Here is a 21,057-nt window from a genome sequence, read left to right on the forward strand (position 1 = left end):
TGTGTGTGTGTGTGTGTGTGTGTGTGTGGTGTAGTGTACGCGTGTTTCATTCATTCGTTCACTCCCTTGCTAATCTACTCTTCCTTTCTTTCTTTCCCCACTCTCCCTTGATTTGTATTTGTAATCCATTATTTTAATACCTGCAAAATGATTTATAAATATGGCCTAAGATTTGTGAATAAATGCTTTTACATTCGCAAAGCGTTAGGGTTAGTGACAATGAGTGAATAAAAAACAGTTATGAATAAAAGCATTGCTTTGTGTAGGTATCCAACTGTTGAATCTGCCTTTCTGGATCAAATTACATCTGTGGATTTGGTTTAATTCATTTACAGAATTGTTACTAACATTTGTGTGTTTAAAGATAAATAATCCACAAATGAATCTCAGTTGGCTATTTCTATTCAACTATAAAATGTTGCGGAAGCTGTAGGCTGGAGTTATGCAAAACATCATTTTGCGTCATTATGGTTTATAAACCATAGATTTCTACTATGGTTTACACTTAGAGAGCAAGTGTCTTTTGACACAAGTCGCAAAGACGTCATGAACATTCCATTGTTGCCCGACATCAATTTTGGTAGTTGTCGTCGTTTGTGAAAAGTAAAATCAGAATGACAGCTATGCAACACGTAGATGCCAAGTGGAGTCCATGGGATGACCCTAAAACCCTAACCATTTATCTAGCCATGCAACACAGTGTATTGTGCAATATCCCAGGCATGAATTAAGGTGCTTTTACTTGCTCTATTACAACCTAAACATCTCTGTTTATCTACTAAAAATAGTTGATCAAAGAGAGTATTCTTCTAGCTGGAATTTTAACAAAGGAATTTTTTTACATGAATTTTATCAAGTTTGGCATTTAAAATTATTAATTCCCATTGCTAGCTCTACAGCATTGCTAGCAAAGTGGCTAGCTTGTCAGTTGAAATGATGATCATTGACAGATGTTTGACTTAGCAAAGCTTTATTCAGTACAATACAATTAGTCCACACACTGACATTTTCACAGGTAACACCTTAACAGGTGAAATAAACACAGGAACATGTCTAAACTTGCATTTTGTTACAGAATGGTAAAGAATTTTAGAACTAACTGCACCTTCTCCGACTGTGTCACAGTCAGGTAACCATAACAACGGAAACAATGACAGGGTTGAGCAATGATTTTAAAGTTGAATGGAGCTAGCCAACTGATATTCATTTGAAAATAATTTCTCCGTGAACATGCAGAATGTTAGTGCCAAAATTCGGTAAACAAATTAAAACAAATCCAGAGTAGTAATTTGATCCGCAAATGCAGATTCGACAATTCTAACGCTTAAGTGTTGTATTGAAATGATTGGATACCTACAGTACACAAAAGTATGATTTTATTTGTAACTTTAGAAAGGTGTTTGTCACTGCTTTCATTTTTATTCACACATTGTGACATTTGTGTGTGAATGTAAGAGCATTTATTCACACATCTAGCCATATTTACAAATCATTTTGCAAATTATATTCAAATAATGGTTTACAAATACAAATCAAGAAGTGTTTGTGTGGGGATAGTAAAATGTTTTTGTGCTTTGTGGTTTTTTTGTTCACAGATCATGGTACACATTTGTGAGTTGTAGTCTATTTATTTACAATAATATTGGCATTAATCTATCTCCATATTCCCCCTCTCTAGAAATGTTGGAATTGTTCCTCTCACTATTTATTTATGTAAATAGTGCTCTATCGACATAAATGCTGCTGTAGTTGTATTGTGTTCATTCATTGTGTGTGTGTGTGTGTGTTACACTACATCAATGATTTGCCCCGTACCATTCAGCAGTGCTACTAAACAAGAGGGAGAGGGGAGAGAGAGCCAGAGCAAGAGAGAAAACGCTCTTAAGAGAGTGGGAGAGATCACTAAAGGGACTAGTGAGAGAGAGAAAGCTGTGCTGCATGTCTCTCGTTTGAGAGAGAGAAAGGGAAAAGAGAGCTGTGAGAGGATGTGCAAAAGAAACCTTCTGAGAACGAGAGAGAGAGAGAGAGAGAGAGAGAGAGAAAGCTGCACTGCATGTCTGTTGTTTGCCTTGAGGAGTACCGGAGGAGATGGAGCTGTCCTGCTGAGAACGGCAGAACAAAGGAGGAGTGGGACAACAAAATAACGGAGATAAAGAGAATACAAGAGAGAGAGAATAAAGAGGGGAATCTGGAGCAGCAGCGCATTAGTGACACACATTAACATCAGCAGGATATAGCAAGGGAACGTGAAAGATGCTCAGAGAGAAAAAAGAGAAAAGAAGAGAACAAGAGAGTGGAGTGGTGTGAAAAGTGCAGATCTCAGGAGGATGACAGAGCACCCTGCCCAGTCCTGAGAGTGACTCCCCCCTCTTCCTCCCCTCTCCTCACCCCTTCTTTGACCCCATCCACTCTCCTACCTTACCCTTCTGTCTCTCTTACTCTGCCGTGAGACCGGGAGTGCAGAGCCTTGACCAGATTTCAGCATTCTGATTCTAACACTCCCCAGATCGCTCTCATATATTCCATACTCTCACAAAGGGGAAAGGAAAGGACACAAAACACAGGCGGAAGTTTGGATCTCTCTGTGACACTACAGAGTTTATCTCATTTTCTTGCCTTGAAGACTGACCCTCGGATCTGCATCTTTTCAGAGGAAAAGGAAATAGCATCAAGAACATAGATGACATTTTCAACTAAAGCCCTCAAGTCTACATTGAATAACAGAGCACAGAGGATAGCAAAAGAAAAAGATTTCTAAACAGAGGAAAGGAATGTTAACAGATAACAACATTCTAACAGAAAAAAGGCACGAGAAAAATCTTTCCAGTTCACTCTCTCAGATCACTCTCCAGTTCACTCTTTCTCCGTCAAATATCTCTGTCTCTTCTTCAAATATCTCAGACTCCTCTTCTTCCTCCATCTATCCATCTGTCTGTCTTGGGCTCTCCCTCTTCCCAGCCCAACCATGCAAGTTTCTATAGCCTGTACGGACCACAACCTGAAGCGTGGCAATGGAGACCACAGCAAGAGTGCCACCAGCCCTAATGTGGTCAATGCTGCCCGGGCTAAGTTCCGCACCGTGGCTATCATCGCACGGAGCTTTGGTGCCTTTGCACCCCGACACCACATCTCCCTGAAAGAGTCCACAGGGAAACTCACTGGGATGAAATACAGGTGTGTGTGTGTGTGTGTGTGTGTGTGTGTGTGTGTGTGTGTGTGTGTGTGTGTGTGTGTGTGTGTGTGTGTGTGTGTGTGTGTGTGTGTGTGTGTGTGTGTGTGTTCTAACTGCCATGCTAAATGCAGTCGAATACAGATGTTTCTGAAGTTTACATGTGTGTGTTTCTGTGTATGAAAGTGTTTTCTTGGTCTTTTAAATATCTTATTTAATGTATTCCTTTCTCCATTAGTCCTTCTGCCTTTTTCTCTTTTATCTCTCTTCTTTTTCACCGTCAAACTCTCCATCCATCCCTCTCTCTCCTTATCTTTCTTTCCTTAGCTTTCACACTCTCTCATCTTCTTTCTCTCACTTCCTTTATCTTTCTTACCATCGAAGTCTCTCGACTTGCCTTCTTCTGACTATCTCTTAATCTCACTTTCTCTCTGTCTGTCTATTCGATCTCTCTTATACAGTGCCCTGCGTAAGTAATGGGACAGTGAAACATTTGTTCTTCTTTTGGCTCTATACTCCAAAAGTTTGAAATCAATCAATTACTATGAGGTTAAAGTAGATATTATCAGTTTTTATTTGAGGATGTTTGTGTACATATTGGTTTCACCATTTAAAAATGACAACACTTTTTATACATAGTCCCCCCTACTGTATTTCAGAGCACCAAAAGTAATGGGACAGATTCATATAATGTCCAAATTAACCATTCATGTTTGTATTTGGTTGACACTCCTGCCTGAAGTCTGCGACCCGTTGATCCCACCAGATGCTGGGTATCTTCTATGAAATCTTCAATTGGATTTAAATATAAAGATTGAGTTGGCCAGTCAAGAGCATTCCACTTTTTGGCCCCGAAAAAGTACCTAGTTGCAGTATGTTTTGGGTCATTTACTGTATGATGTAGCGCCATCCAATGAATATCTAACACATGTATTTGCTTGAACTCAAGCAGACAAAATGTTACTGTACACTTCAGAATGCTTTCTGCAGCTGCCGGCAGCAGATACATCATCAATTAAGACTAGTTAACCAGTTCTAGTGGCAGTTATACATGCCCAAACCATAACACCCCCTCCACCATGTGCCACAGATAAGGTATATGCTGTAAATCTTGGGCAGATCCTTTTTGTTCCAACTTTCCACTTGTAATCACTATATATATATATATATATATATATATATATATATATATATATATATGATCACTCTATCATTATGTAATCCTAACATTAATTGTGTGTGTTAATGTAAGGATTACATAATGATAGTGTGATATGTATCAGGTAGCCGAGCATGTAAGATGCATTATAGTACAAACATGTGGCATGTACAATAAGCGTGTAACATTGTGTATGTTCTGCAAGCATATAGCATGTATTAGGAGCATCAGCTGTGTATAGTACATGTACTTCTAATGCAACATCAGGGTGCATACACACACGTATGCCAGCCACACTTTATTCGTATGAATTCATACAAAAAGCAGGACACCAAATTAATTTGAAAGCTACAAATGTGACTGATCAGACGTGAAATGACAATTTACATTGGCAGTTATATACAAAAGGCAGAACACTTCATAAGGAGGTTGGTGGGGTGGTGGAGCCATGAGCACCCTGATTTGCAACCTGAATGTTGCTGGTTGAAATCGTGTTTTTTTTTTTTTATTGGTGCTAATTCTTGTTTCTTATGCTAATGTTTGCTATTGCCTTCCCCTGACAACTTACTCTAACCTTATGCTTTTCATACTAACTGGGTTATAAGATTTCATATGATGTATGAATTCATAGGAACTAAGCATGAGGTCCTGTTATCTCTGCTGTCATTATACTCCTCTGCAATGATGGACATCCTGTGTGTATGGATCATGATACACTCTCTTAGGCTGACTACCATGGGAGTAGGGCCAGGGGACAGGCTCAATTTGGCTGGCAGTGACACACATGCACTCAGGCACACAGTTTATTCTGAGAGCCCTAATGTCTCTTGCAGTAGTCGATGAGAGGACTGTTCTCATGGTGCATTATAGGCCGTAGCTGCTGTCAGGCTGTCATTAAAAGGCAAGCATTAAAAGTGCAGGAGGCAGCGGGCAGATAAGGGCCTTACAATAGGAGTAGATGGATGCATGCTTGGGTTTCTGCAGTACACTCTAAAGTTGTAGTTGTGTCTGTGTAGATCACTCTGTGCTGCTTTGTCTTCTACTAATCACTGGAAGCCAGCTCTTCCTAGCCAGGCCACCAGGGACCTGGCAACCATCTGCTCTGCCACTGCACCATGGGAGAATGGAAGAGATGACAGTTGGTGGCATTAGAGAAACTGATACCCTGATCCTGGGTAGAGTCAGAATAATCTATGTTACAAAACCACCAAGGCACTCCTTACGTTACAGTTAAAGATTGGAGTGAAGATATGGTGGAGTGTGACAAAAAACATGTTGTAGCCTGGCTTATGTGGCTTTTTTTCTTGGGTGCAGCCCCAGGCTTTGGCGGCAAGAGAGTATGCTGAAACTCAAACACACACACACACACACACACACACACACACACATACACACACACACATGTTTTATAGTTTTGGGGATTGATTGACAGAGTGTGAGGTAATGGTGTGTTGTAGCTCTGTATCATTGACCACAGCTCCATCCTGTTATGGGCCTTGTTTCCCAAAACCTACGTTCAGAGAGACCATGTTAGTGGTTACTAATGTTTCACTTGAAAACACTCGTAAATTAACGAGCACCTCAGACCACTCGTACAACAGCAACGTCCACATCTGCCTGTCCATCCATAGCTGTCACTCTCCTGCATGAAGTCAACACATGCATTGTCTCTAGACCTAAGTTGCTATCATTTCATCAGAGATCATATATGATTATTCTGATTTATTCACACTATGACAGATCATCAGTCTATGAAATAAATGGGATTGGAGAGGCACTTTCCCATCTTATATGTTGGTTTGTGGCCCATCTCTCCCTCTCTGCCTGTTGTCTGTCAGTGTCCTTGCCATGATTATGATAGCACCAAACAAAATCTTAACACATGCAACAAACATTCATGACCCACAATCACTGTTATGAAGTGAAATAGACATTAAGCTGCCAACACTCACATTTCCCAGCTTGATTGCTAGGGTTGTGTGTGGGCAACTGCCAAGAACCTTACTTACAGTTCTCTGTCCTCTTTTTTCCCCCTCTTCTTGTTTGGTGACACATCCATTGCTGCTGCTGCAACAGCTACCCTATGATGAAGACTAAGACAGTGTTTTTCACACAGCCAGAACTACCCAACTAAGGTAGCGAGTGTTAGAGATAAAACTTGGAGTCACTGCAGCTAACTGGCTACTAACCAGGAGAAAGCTTATATCTTTTCACATTAGTTTTAACATATCAAAGTTTATTAGTGGGCTTGCTGCAAGTCCAACTATTGTTCTTCGACATACTTATTATTATTAGTGGACCAACTATTGTTATTCCTATATACTTATTAGTGGGCTTGCTTCAGGTTTGACATACTTATTATTATTATACCAATTCTACTCATGTTGCTATGACTTTTGGTTTTGATACCGATTCAACTTTTTAAACTATACAAACTTAAAAGTGCACTTTTTAACATTGAGGTCTATGGGAACCAAAAGATGACATCTTTTAACCAGCGCTGCTCTTACACCATTTAACATATTCACATCAATCAAACTGAAATGTACGGAATACTCCAAAATATGAACCCTGATGAAAAGCTTTCTGATACATATGAAACTTTTTAAACTATTAAGCTTTTTGTAACTCCAAAAACTCTCATCCAGTTAACATGTTGTAATGTTGATTTAGGCCAACATTCTGAGAGTCACCAGTGTTACTGCAACTGCTATGGAACTTTCAGAACTCTTGAATAAAAACATTCTTTGAATGATTACACAACAATGCACTCTCTTGGCTACCAGTTCTACCCCACTGAAACCACTCTCAACCACTTAATCAACCAATTCTATCACTCTCAACCACTTAACTAACCAAGTCTACCACTCTCACTCAACCAACCACTCTACTGAAGGCTCATCCTATCTATCTATCTATCTATCTATCTATCTATCTATCTATCTATCTATCTATCTATCTATCTATCTAACCTTCTCTCATCTATATATCTAATCTTCTCTCATATATCTATCTTTAGATCTATCTATCTACAGCAACTATCTATCATCTATCAATTCATCCATCCCACCAACCAACAAACTAACCATTTATCCATCCATCCAACCCACCAATCAAACCATCTGTAACTTTAGAAGTTCTTGAACTTCTTTTTCTAGTTATTATTCCAATTCTTCTCTGTGCTACTCCTCCTACACAACCTTTTTTTTTTCAAACCAACTTTACAACATGCAGAGAGGTCTACCTCACGTTGCTATGACTTTTGGTTTTGATACCTATTAAACATCTTGAATGTGGTCATTTAAAAATGTATATCTTTTCTCTAATCTATCTGCCTATATGCTACCCTCTGACCATGTTTTATCCATTGGTCTATCCTATTATCTCACTTTCTTTCAACTACCCATCTAATCTATCTATTTGTCGTCCACAGTTAATCATCTTAAAACGTTTCTACTCCCAAAATAAGGACTTTTCAAGCCCACAAACTTCCTAGTTATTATTATTATTACATTTGTCCACAAGTTAGGCGTGAATGTGTCAGACACTACCATCCGCAGAATATGTCAACAGTTGTACAACAGAGGCTTCACTGCAAGGTGCAAACCACTAGTTATCCTAAAAAAAGATGGTTAGGTTACAGTTTGCTAAAAAGTACCTAAAAAGCCTGCAGAGGTCTGGAAAATGGTCTTGTGATAGATAAGACGAATATTATAATGTACCAGAGTGATTGCTGACCAAGACTTACGGCATACCACCTTATCTGTGAAACATGCTGGAGGGGGTGCTCTGGTTTGGGCATGTATAGCTGCCACAAGAACTGGCTAACTTGTCCTAATTGATGATGTTACTGCTGATAGCAGCAGCAGAATGCATTCTAAAGTGTACAGAAACATCTTGTCTGCTCAAGTACAAGCAAATGCCTCCAAATTCATTGGATGGTGCTTCATCAGACAGTAAGACAATGACCCCAAACATACTGCCATAGCAACTAGGGAGTTTTTCAGGACCAAAAGAGGAAAGTTCTTGACTGGCCAAGTCAATCTTCAGATTTAAATCCAATTGAACATGCATTTCATTTTCTGATGATAAGATTTTAGGCAAGAGACCTCAAAACAACTGAAGAAGGCTGCGGCCTGTTCATTTGCATTCCTTTCTATTAGATCTATTAGATCTGTTATTACGCTACAGTTTAATTTTTTTGTTTCAAAGATTTCTCAGAGCAGAGACAGTTTAAAAAGTGCAAGAGGGGGTTCCCCAAGGTACAAGGTAGCTTTATAAAAGGTAGCTTTATAAAAATCCAATATAATTTTCAACCACATAAGCAGATATCAAAACTAATTGCTATCTGAACATTATGGCATATTTCCACAACCTTTGTTCCTCTTGAGTCTCAATGCTTTGATTTAAATTTTGGTGAGGGAAGATGTAACATATGGGTATGTTACATCTGTATGCATATGGGTCCACATCTGGCTTACTAGTGCCACAACTAGTGGGGAAAAACAAAATCTTTAAAGTCATTCAGACTGTCAGATTCCTGAGCTTCTCGATGCAGGTTACACAAGCCAGTCACCAATAATAGGCAGCATTGCTCAAGCCCCCTATGCCTAATAAGTCACGGTTGGGATAGGCTTGCACCTACACTTGCACATATTCCCTGGTGCACAGCAATAAAAACATGACACCTCAAACCCTACAGGCACACAAGTGACCTGCTGGTGGGTCATGTCTCTCGCGCGCACAGTCCCGGTTCAGGAGCACGTGGGCTCCCTGTCACTCCATTCGGGGCAATGTGCTCAGTCTCCCCCTGGGTCCACCGCACGGTGTCACAGGGCTACAGGCTGCAGTTTGTGGGTTCACCTGCTGCCTTCCTGAGCCAAATCCTTCAGGAGGAAATATCCTCTCTGTTGGCCAAGGGCACGAAGTGGTTGCCGTGGCAAAATCCCAACTGGGGTTTTACAGCCAGTACTTTGTGGTTCCAAAGAAAGGTGGGGGGGCACGCCCCACACTGGACCTATGGCGCCTCAACTGCCACCTGCAGTTTTGCATACTTATGCACAAGGCCCTGTTGGAAGCCATTCGCCCGGGTGTCTGGTACATAATGGTCAACCTCAAAGATGCGTATTTCCACATCAGGGTTTCTCAGGCACACAGATGGTTTCTGAGATTCGCATATCTTTTGAGTACCTGACTCTATCATTTGGTCTGTCCCTGGCCCCAAGGACATTCACAAAGTTTATTGAAGCCACCATTGCTCCCCTTCTGGGGAGAGGCATTTGGATTCTCACATATAGCGACGATTGCCTCGTTGGTGCGGACTGCGATGCACAGGCAGCAGAGCACACAGCAATACTGCTATCACATCTGCTTGACCTAGGCTTACAGATGAATTGTGCCAAAACCTTGCTCATTCCCAGCCAAACAGTGACCTTCTTAGGTCATGGAGTCGTTCAGAGCTACATACACGGCATTGAACGGGTGTCTGTAGGTGTTCTGCCAAGCTACGTGGGTTTCGTACCATACATGCCTGAGGCTCTTGGGTCTAATGGCTTCATCAATCTTGGTCATTCAGCTTGGCCTCCTTCACATGTGATGGTGGGTGTCTTCACTCCATCTGGATCCATCTCACCACCATCACCATCAGGTTTCTGGCAGCACTAGTGTGGTGGAGAGACCTGTCCCCCCGATTCCGGGGCTCACCCATGGGAAGAGTCCTCAAGCGACAGCTTGTGACGACAGACGTGTCACTTTAGGGATGGGTTGTGTTCCATGATGAACGCTCGGTCAACAGTGTTTCGTCAGGTTGTTTTCTAACAGCCCACATAAACGTGCTCAAGCTATACTGTGTTTCTAGACCTCAAGCACTTTCTCCCGTTCCGGCAGGGACATCACTTCTTGATCAAAATGAACAATACGTCGACAGTGGCATACGTCAATCACCAATGAGGAACGTGCGCTCTTCAACTCCTGACAGTGGCACTCAAGTGCCAGAAAAGCTGAACACAGGAGCAGACTTACTGTCACTGGGAGGACCCCATCCAGGGGAATGGCAACTACACCCGCAGGTCATCCAAGAGGTTTGGAGACGCTAAGGCATGGAAACCATAGATCTGTTCATATCATGAGAAAACGTGCAATGTTCATAATCACAGATCACCATGCTCCACTACGCATAGACGCTCTCGTCCACCAGTGGCCACACACACGCCTGTATGGCTTCCCTCCAGTGGGCCTAATCCCTCCCAACCTCCACAGAGTGAGAATGAACGGTTCGTCCCTACACCTGATATTCCCGAATGGGCCCGGGAAACCTTGGAGGTCCCGTTGCACAGGGACTCATTGTCAGGGCCAATTATTCCACCGCATCCCAAACTGATTGATCTATGGATTTGGCCCATGAATTGTCCAACCTAGTCTCGGAAGGCCAGCCTCTGAACCTGGTTGCCATGATTCAGAGCCCATCCACCAGAGGTCTTTATGACCTAAATTGGAGGCTATTTGAGGTGTCCCCTTTCAGAGCCCTATCTCTGCGATCCTTCTTGCAGGACCTGCTCGACGTGGATGCGGAATAAATATCCCTCCAGTCTGTTTCTGCATGGAACTTCAAATGAATCAATTCCAGTGAAATTGTTGTTTTATGTTGAGAGCTCTGTCAAATCTTAATCTTCCGAGTTAGGGCTTTTCCTTTACCTCCAAATATAAACAAGGACTGTATTTCAGTATATCAGCGCTTTTTTTCAAACATCTACCTCTATTGTATTGCATGTACAGTTAATATCAATGTGTCTATTACATTATCATACTATGAAGCTGAGTGAATATGTTTTAAGCGTCCAAAAAGCATTGAAACCTATAATTTCAGGCACTTTGCATGGGGTTTACGCACATGGATCCTGAGGTTACTGCTAGCGCAGCCGCTCAACGTCTACGCTTCACACACACATAGCAGGTAACATTGACTACAATAGCAGTTTATTAACTGTGTCATCCTCGTCTCATGGACATGGATTTCATGCCTGTGGTGTAATAGACCTCTAAGGTTACATTACGCCCTAACGCAGCATTCATTCCCAAAGTAATCTCCATGGCATACCGCAGCAATGCTGCAGTACTGCTCCCTTTCCATTCCCCACACCTTTTCCTCCCTAAACACCCTCTGCCCAGTGCGCGCGTTGCACGTTTACATAGACAGGACAGCATCATTTAGGGTTTGTGATCAGTTATTCATCTGCTTTGCGAACCCTAGAAAGGGTAGGGCGCTGTCTACACAGCGCCTCTCCAATTTGATTGTGGGGGCTATTGTTGAGGCTTAAAATTCTGAGATTTCAGCCCCCTGTGGGGATCCGGGCACACTCCACCTGTGGGTTGGCAGTGTCCTGGGCCCTGTTCAAGGGTGTCTCTGTTTCAGAGATATGTGCTTCTGTGTGCTAGCAAGTTAACGCAAAAGAAGCAGAAGCCTTTCCAGATTACAGCCTCCGTTAAGATTTTATAGTTGAATAGAGATAGCCAACTGAGATTCATTTGTGGATAATTTCTCTATAAACATGCAGAATGGTGGTGCCAAAATTCGGTAAACAAATGAAAACAAATCCACAGACATAATTTGATCCGCAAATGCAGATTCAACAGTTCTAATGCTAAAGCGTTGTATTGAAATTATTGTATTACTACTCAAAGCAATGTTTTTATTCATATCTTTGGAAAGATGTTTGTCACTCCTTGCAAGTTATTTCACACATCATGACATTTGTTTGAACATGTAAGAGCATTTATTCACAAATCTTTAGCCATATTTATTCAAATAATGGTTTACAAATACAAATCAAGAGGTGATTGTGTGTGGATAGTAAATTACATTTGTGCATAGTGTTTTTTGTTTACGTATCATGGTACATATTTGGGAGTTGTACTATTGTATTTATTTACACTAATAGTGGCATTAATCTATCTCCACACAGACAGGCCATATCACGCTTTTGCGCCACCAATGTTTATAACGTAATTATAAAATGCTTCCAGATTCCAGTGTAATTTAGAAATTCTAACAACGCTAACATGTAAACCACAATCATTGAGGGAAAGTCAGGGAAGGAGGATGTGGATTTCACAGTGGCCACACAAGTTATTTCAATTATAACATTTTATTCTTTATGTGAAAACACGTAGTGGCGCTTGTAGTGTTTAACTGCCACACAGCTTGTCTCCACTGCTAGCAAGTTCTTTGGCACACAAATTGTTAATTCAGCCCAGAGCAGGCAACATGACCAGAATTCAGCCAGCATCCTCTGCTGTTAACATGTAAACTTAAACTGCTACACAGCCTACATGTTAACTTAGAGGTACTGTAGACTCTAGGATATGACATTCAAAAACAGAAATGCAACAGACAGAGAATAGTGAGAAAAAGTGGCCAAAAGGCAACGCTTGCTAGCTACAGGTCGGACGGGGACCATGGATGTGGATCTACCAAAGACATTTCAGAGAAGGGAGGCCAAGATTACACTGTTAAATGCGATTAGCGCATGCACTCTGCCATCTGTCGGAGGGCAGTGAATTGAGTGGATGTTCTCATTTGCTCTTGTTCACTACAATGTATTTGATGAAAGTTGCTCTGTTTTCACAGGTGTGATATCATATCCCAGAGTCTACCTTTAAGCTGCCACACAGCCTATCTTCACTGCTGCCAAATGCTTTGGCACACACATCGCTAATTCGGCCCAGAGCAGTGAGTCAACGCGACCAGAATTCAGCCAGCTTCCGCAGAGTCAGCATAGTGCAGTGATGTGTGACAGCGGCTACGCTAGTGGGCGTGTGTGGGTATCTGTGTGTGTGTGTGTGTTCTTGAGTTTAGAGTGACAGGTTGTTCAGTGAATGGGAACAATCTGTAAAAGATATTAAAAAACTGTGTTAATGAAAATGTCAATTTGTTTGCATTCCATGCAGCCACTCAACAGGCAAACAGCGGCCTTTAACGCATACACGCATACACACACACAAGGTTCATTTGACACAACTTGTTACTGATCTTATGACTAGCTTTACAAAGTTAAGCCAACTTACCCCTCTAAACTCCACAAGTTGTCCTAACAGGCCAGTGAGTGTCTCAGCAATATTGACTTACTGATGTTGTGTTTGTTTGGGGTTACTGTAAACTTCCCCTGAAATCCTGAGCTAGTTCTTTACCACAGTAACTTCACTTGAGAGACATGATTCTCTTGATCCCCTATAGAAAGCTTTTTAAAGCAGGGGTGAACTGGGAGTGATATGTTTTGGCACTGTATCATCATCATACTGTATATATTTATTTATCTGTTTATTTGTATTCTTTATTACTGAGCCTGAGGTGGCTGGAGCAGGCTTTAGTCTCTCTATTGCAGCAATGGGAGACACATTAGCAGGCGTTTCGCTTCCTTTGGGGGATAGAGAGAGTGAGAGAGAGAGAAAGATGTTCTTGCAAAGCAATGAATGATAATATATCAGACAGCAAATCCCTGACCGTAGGCCTTTCACTGTGAGGCAGGAAACGAAACGATTGTCTACACTCTCTGGCAGTTGGTGTTTTTAACTTGTGCTTTTTTATTCTTGCAGTGTCTTCGGGTATCTTGAAAATTTAATTTATTATCTTTATTGCTGTGCGGTTTTCTCAGCAGTTGACAGCAATGGATAGTTTATATGTAGAGTATTTGTGGTTGTGTGTACTTCTCTTGTTTCTGGTCTGAAGTGGTTTCTTCCTATTCCTGCTTTTTAGAAATGCCAGGATGCCACTCTCAGGCTTGTCTCATGGGTCAAGGTTCTCTGTCCAAGATTCTCTGTCCTCATCAGGTCTTGGCTCTTTGATTCGCTGTCCAGTTCTCCTCTAGTGGTCTGTGCAAAGTGGGCTGCTGGTGGACTGTGTACACTTTCCTAGAAATCTGTCACTCGATATCATGATGATACCACCCTTGCCATCTCTACCATCTCTCAAGTACCCTATGTACTACTGAATTCTCAACTGCATGTATTTACAGTACTAGTCTGTCAAAGTCTAATCATACATGTTGATAGAATGCAGTGTAACATCTGACTCTTTGACTGAGGAGGGTTTTACAGGCTCAGATAATGCAGTTGTTTGATTTACAGAGAATATGGTATCTTAAAATTGTATATTTATTTGGTTTGAATGCTCTTACAGTGCCCCCCCTCCCGCCACACACACACACACACACACACACACACACACACACACACACACACACACACACACACACACACACACACACACACAGACACACACACACACACACACACACATTTTCAGTCTCGCCCTCCCTCCCTCCCTCCTTCTGTCTCTCCCTCTCCTTCTCCCTCTCTCATGTCAAGTGAAGCAAATTAGCATATAACTGCTGACTAGCAACCATTTTTCTGAACTCCAAACAGGATTCAAAGCATCAGCCTCTCTCTCTTTCTCTGTGCATATGATTAAACTCAACTGTCACTCACAGACATGCAGTATAGGCAGCCCACTGATGAATAGAGTGTGATTACATTTGATTACTGTCAAAATGAGATGGGGGGGAGTATACAGAATCACTGAGCAAAGTTATTGATTTGGAGTAAACAAGAACCACAGCTTCTCCTCTCCCATCCCTGATCCTATGTGATAAAATTGTGTGTGTGCCTGTGTGTGTGTGTGTGTGTGTGTGTGTGTGTGTGTGTGTGTGTGCGCGTGTGTGTGCCTGTGTGTGCGTGTGTGTTTCTCTTCACTCGTTCTTGTCTGTATCTGATATGATTATTATTATTATGCTTTCTTGGGGGAAACTAAACACAGTGGAACCCATGAGACCTCATATCTGGCATACTGTACTGTACTATGAAACTGATAGACTAAAGGGACTGAGCATTCCTTCCACACACATAGATTATTGTGCTCAGAGATGTTTTTTTTATCTTTCTCTCAGAAATAGTGAAAGCAAAGTGGGAATAAGTGTTATCCTGTCTGACACTTGTGCTACGTTTGATCTGTGTTCTAGGAATGTGCTAATTGTGCCGCTAGTCTGGTGGCATGTTCTGTACACATGTTCTGTACACATGTTCTGTACACATGTTCTGTACACATGTTCTGTGAAATCCCAGAGTGAATCTGCTGCATTCTTATCTTATCTCAAATCAGTTTATGTCACTGTATCTATCTTTCTATCTATCTATCTATCTATCTATCTATCTATCTATCTCTCTCTCTCTCTCTCTGTCTGTCTGTCTGTCTGTCTATCCATCTATCCTTCCAGACATCCACCCATCTATTCATTTTGTGCACAATATTAGAATAGGTACAATAGCAAGGCTTTGTTCCTCATGTTGACTTTATTTGTTCTCCTTCATAACAGAAGCACTACAGTTGGAGGAGTTACAATTCACTTACTGTCTCCATGGAAATGTGAATTACTGTACATGAGAGATTTAAAACAGACATCCTGGTGTGGAAGAGAGCTGGCTTGGCAGTGTGTGTATGTGTGTGTGCGTGTGCATGTCCGTGTGTGTGACTGTCTGTCTATCTGTAATCAGAGGGACTTAGAGTTCTGTGTGCTGTTATTACAGTGCATACACTGTTGATAGGTACATGTTAGGTGCTAACATCACAGATAATGCAGGAGCTAGGTTTGTAAATATGCTTCTGTTTCAGATACCATAATCAATATGTATTATTCATAATCAGGAGAGAAATCTTTGTCTGTCAGCAGTAGATATAATAACATCATGCTGCTGGCAATATACTTAGCTGAATGATGAGCGTGATTTTAGATGTCTGAAAGGAATCTATTAATATTAGACATTAACAATGTTGTCTGAGCTATAATAACAGGAAACATGGCTTCTGACATGTCTCTCTGACTCTAACCTCTCTAAGGCACCTTTAAAATTCACAGTGTAGCCTCCTGACTCATAATTACACTTAATTGATTTATTGGGACACAGTGATAATGTTAATTAGAAGAGTAAATATGTCTATACACACACACACACACACACACACACACACACACACACACACACGCACACACACACGCTCGCACACACACACACACACACACACACACACACACACACACACACACACACACACACACACACACACATACACATACCCATTCACTTTTACACCTTTGGATCGATAGCTGTACTATAAGCCCTAAAGGAGCAGGGCGTACATTTTCTGGAAATCTGCCACCTCTGGCCATAGTGGCAAAATTCAGTTAGAAGTTCCAAACACAACATCCTCCCTAATAATAACTTAACTCCCAAAAATGGACTTGCAATGTCTGACATTGGCATTCAAATGGTCCACTCCACTAGAGCAGTAACAACATGTTCATATGCAAACTGAGTATTGAGTAGGTTTGAGGAAAGCGTGGACAAAACAGTGTTTGTAAATGATATATTTCTTTCAAGGGATCTCATTCTCTGTTTGCTACAGATTAAACATAGTCATTACAACCATTAGGAAGCTTTTAGAAAGCTTGAATGTTACATACTGGACCTTGAAGGAGGCAGTAGATTAGTAGATGAGGACATTAAGGGTTTTAGTAAGAAGGCCTTTCTCACCTCAGAGAGACAGAGGCATTGTTGGATTTACCTACACAATTACTTTAACCGGTAAGAAGTAATTTACATTATTTTAGTTTGTTCAGACCAGATTTGTTAATTGGAATTCCCTAAAAATATTTCTCCAACTGGTAATCAGCAATTAGTTTTCTGTAAATCAAATAACTAAGTTTGTCCAATTACACAAGAGCATGACTCAAAACATATTGTAGTCGTTTTCACCAGTTGCAGGGATGAAGGAAGACATGATGCAGATTTTTCCTCTCTTTACATGTCTTGCACTAAAGAAAACTGCAGGACTGGCAGAGCACACACTTCCTTAATTGCACTGCTAACAGCAAATACCATATAAACGGTGGAGCAGGATAGACACAATCAACACATCAAAAAGAGGCACAAATCATGGCCAGCAACATTAATAATAAGTCTGCATGAGCATGCCCCAACCAAGTTACCTCAAACCGTTATAAGTTAACATCACAAAATATATTTCAATTGAATGAATTCAAAAGAAGAGGTTGAACCAACAAAGCATTATTTTCAATCATACCAATCAATAAATACACCTCAAATCAATCACAGGCTCTTAATTATAGCTACAGTCCAAGCCAACTAATGCTTCCTCAACCTGCTGTTTTATGGACCCACTTTCTCTTACACGTGTTCTGTGTATTCTGTCTTCTTGCATATGTGTACAGTGTGTTGATGTGCTGGTTGACAGTGAGCAGATTGCAGCTCTTTTTTAAAGAGGCAATCTGGGATTGGTACATCCATTTTTGGACTGTTGAACTAAGCTCATGAGGCATTTATAAATTATATTCTTTAAGAATCAATTGCAATATATCATTGATTTAACCATAAGAACCCAAAATATAAGCTTGTTTTACAACATTGTTTATAAACAATGTAACTGCTTCAAAACATGATTAAAACCATTGTTTTAAGCCCTTGCATCCGGAGCTCCGTCTATGATTTGAGAGCAGTTACATTTCTCCAGCCTCTTCCCTCAGCTGTTTACCAAAACAAGTGGTGTCTGCTTTGATGTTGTTTGAATCCTAGATTGCCCCTTTAATTAATGTGTGGATTATAAAATGAGATTACAACAAATTAACCTGATAATGCTTAGCAGTGCACCTTTACATTGCATGTACCCCTTTATAAGCACTTTTACAGTCCTAATTCACTCCATTGAATGCCCAGGAAAGGAAATCAGAACAGATCACACACACACACACACACACACACACACACACACACACACACACACACACACACACACACACACACACACACACACACACAGGCACCTGGCTCCACTACCCCTCATTTAAAGGTTAGGCAGCGAATTTCTTTTTAATCGCACCACACAGGATAGAACACAGGATGCTGAATCTGTAAAAAGTATACTTTTCCCTGGATACTCACTGTAATGATGAACTCTTGTAACAGGCTGTATTGTTACTCTATTATTTATTAATGATATTGTTTTTCTTTGATAGTGCGTGCGCACGCACGCACGCACGCACGCACAGACACACACACACACACACACACACACCCCTACACCTGAAGCATTCTATTGCACCTGTCTCTCTCCAGCAGCTCTTGGTTTTGTTACAGCTTGACTTCTCTCCTGAGTGTGTGTTATGTATGTCTCAGTGTGTGGCACCAGAGCCAACATTTGGCCTTGTAATGAGAGACCCTCCAGGCTACAGCGATACAATGCCATAACAGTGAAGGCTTCCAGAAGGTTCTTCTATAAGGAGTTTTATCTTGCTGAAAGGGCTTCCGCAAGTGGTAGTTTGTGAGATGAAAGAGTAAAGTACACAAAACTGTCTCATATTTCCCTCCCGTATATTTCTTTCTATTTGCTTCAACGCTTCTTCTTCTGCTTCCTTATGATTCTTATCTTTCCAACTTGGTTGTGATGGATCACATAATCTGAAATGTAAATAAATACATATAAATTGTTTGAGGTGGTTGTTGTTAAAGGAGTCTTATTTAATGTTTCTTTACCCATAATTATTTTAGAGACTTTGTCTGTACATTTCTGTCCTAGAGTAGTTTTATGGGGACATGCATTGAAGTGTGTGTGTGTGTGTGTGTGTGTGTGTGTGTGTGTGTGTGTGTGTGTGTGTGTGTGTGTGTGTGTGTGTGTGTGTGTGTGTGTGTGTGTGTGTGTGTGTGTGTGTGTGTGTGTGTGTAAAAGAGGGTCCATTAAACTAATTCAGAGAAAATCCATAAAACCACTTCTAACCTCCACGTAGGATTTATTTAAGGGTCCCCTCCCTCCTTTTCTCCTGAACACAAACTAGTAGCCAGGGATTCTGCAAGCATGGTTTTTACCTCCCTTGAGTGAATCTAAATTAATGTGTGTGCTCGTACAGTACATGCATGCACAGTATACTTGCATGCATGAACAGTATTATAATGTTGCCTCTAACATTTTCTTTTGCACCGTCTTACAGTACATTGCTTATGGGTATTGTGAGATGTTTACACATGATTTATGTAAAGTCAAGGAGTATAATTCATCACAGAATTATTTACTTATCCTTACCAAATCTGACAATGTTTAGTCCTGAACCATCCTGGAGATGTAATAGTGGCTTTTTTTCTCCACAAGCAGCAGCAGCCTTCAAAGATCACCGCGTGCACATTATTCTCCAGAGCTCTAGAGCTTACACTCATGTGAGCAACACTCCAGTCCTCGATTTCGTTTGTGTCAGTAATTGGGCAACAAGTCCAAACATCAGGCGGAACTTGTACAAATCAGTCTCTGATGGATTAAAGCCAGAATACACTGTGGACCCTCAAGAGCAGAGTTGTGCATTCAGTATACAGTATCTACATATCTTACAGTATACCGTTTTCTACCACCAGTAGGAGATTGTACAAGAATAAACCACATATTTTTCTGTATAGGACCAATGTGCAGAGAATAACTTCAATCAGCTGAATATTTGATGAGGAGTTTAGAGATTAATTTGTTTGGTTTAACTCTCTTTCTCTCTCTGAGAGAAAATCACAGATTAAACACATCTTTACATACAGTACAATGTGAAGATCTCCCAAAGTAGTTTACAGCTGTCACCTAGTTTTTTAACCATGGCCCTTGAAATCCTGATGTCCTTGTCAACACATTCCTCATTTAAACATGCCCACCCTGCAGGTTTACAGATTTTATTTGTTGTTATGTATCCACTACTTACCCCTTCTCTGTGTTCACCGATGTGTGGTTAGTGCTCTGAGCTGGTTTGGGTAAATCAATGAGTAGACAACATTGATAATTAATTCACGTGAGTACTCTTCTATCCTGTGTACTTCCGGAGAAAACCTCTGACCATATAAAAGGTACAAACATGTAGAACTGATGAAATGTCACACCTTAACCATTTATTAATGAGTTATCAACATTTATTAATGAGTTATCAATATTTGTAACTGATGAAATGTGACCTTAAGGTAAAGTGTAACACCATTTACCATTTATGAATGAGTTACTAACATTAATTATTGAGTTACAAACATTTGTAACTAAGCATAATTATTGTGCACCTACAGTATAACATCTAAATTAAGGCACTCCAAGTAAAGTAGCTTTACCTTTCATAAGCAATTATGAACAGTAATGCATGTTTATAGGGGACATCAAGTAAAGTGATCCAGCCTTGCATGGTTCACAATAAGTAGTCAAATGAATAATTCACATCAGTTGTTTATTCATGCTTGTCTATACTACAGTAATGACAGAGATGGCATTAACTTTTAACAAAACATAACCCAATAAGAAACTGCAGTCTACTGGCCTGCTGCGGAATGAAATAGATAAGTTAATAAACAGTTTGAAAGGTGCGTTTCACATTGGAACCAATTTACAGGCTTGCTACAGGTGATACTGGCTAACTAGCTATTACCTTGCCTCATTTGGCATTGATTCTAGCTAGCTAGTGAGTAACACCAGTGGTCCCACACAGCTTATAGTAAACTGTGTACTATCGGTACTTAAACTACAAGTTGTTTCACGCTTACGACAAAGCCACACTGATGTGGAGCTAGCTAGGTAGCTGTATGTTAGCCAGTCATGACAGTATCAAAACTAGCTAGCTACCTTTGAAGTAAGCTACTAGCACTATGTGATTTACAT

General features: G+C 40.8%; 1 protein-coding gene across 4 annotated transcripts in view; it reads left to right on the forward strand.

Moving 5' to 3' along the window:
• Window positions 1-21,057, forward strand: part of kcnab1a (potassium voltage-gated channel subfamily A regulatory beta subunit 1a) — a gene marked incomplete at its 5' end in the record, with an annotated part of 108,142 nt that overhangs the window by 43,453 nt on the left and 43,632 nt on the right. For 2 of the 4 annotated variants that reach the window (XM_083695673.1, XM_083695674.1), the window contains one exon: window positions 2,966-3,174. The exons of the other annotated variants lie outside the window; for them this stretch is intronic. In XM_083695673.1, coding sequence (XP_083551799.1) covers window positions 2,966-3,174 — 209 coding nt within the window. Of the gene's footprint in view, window positions 1-2,965; window positions 3,175-21,057 lie in introns of those variants that run through there. 4 annotated transcript variants of the gene reach the window in all.

The sequence above is a fragment of the Argentina silus genome (genome assembly GCF_951799395.1).
Source record: "Argentina silus genome assembly, chromosome: X".
In the NCBI taxonomy this organism is placed as follows: Eukaryota; Metazoa; Chordata; class Actinopteri; order Argentiniformes; family Argentinidae; genus Argentina; species Argentina silus.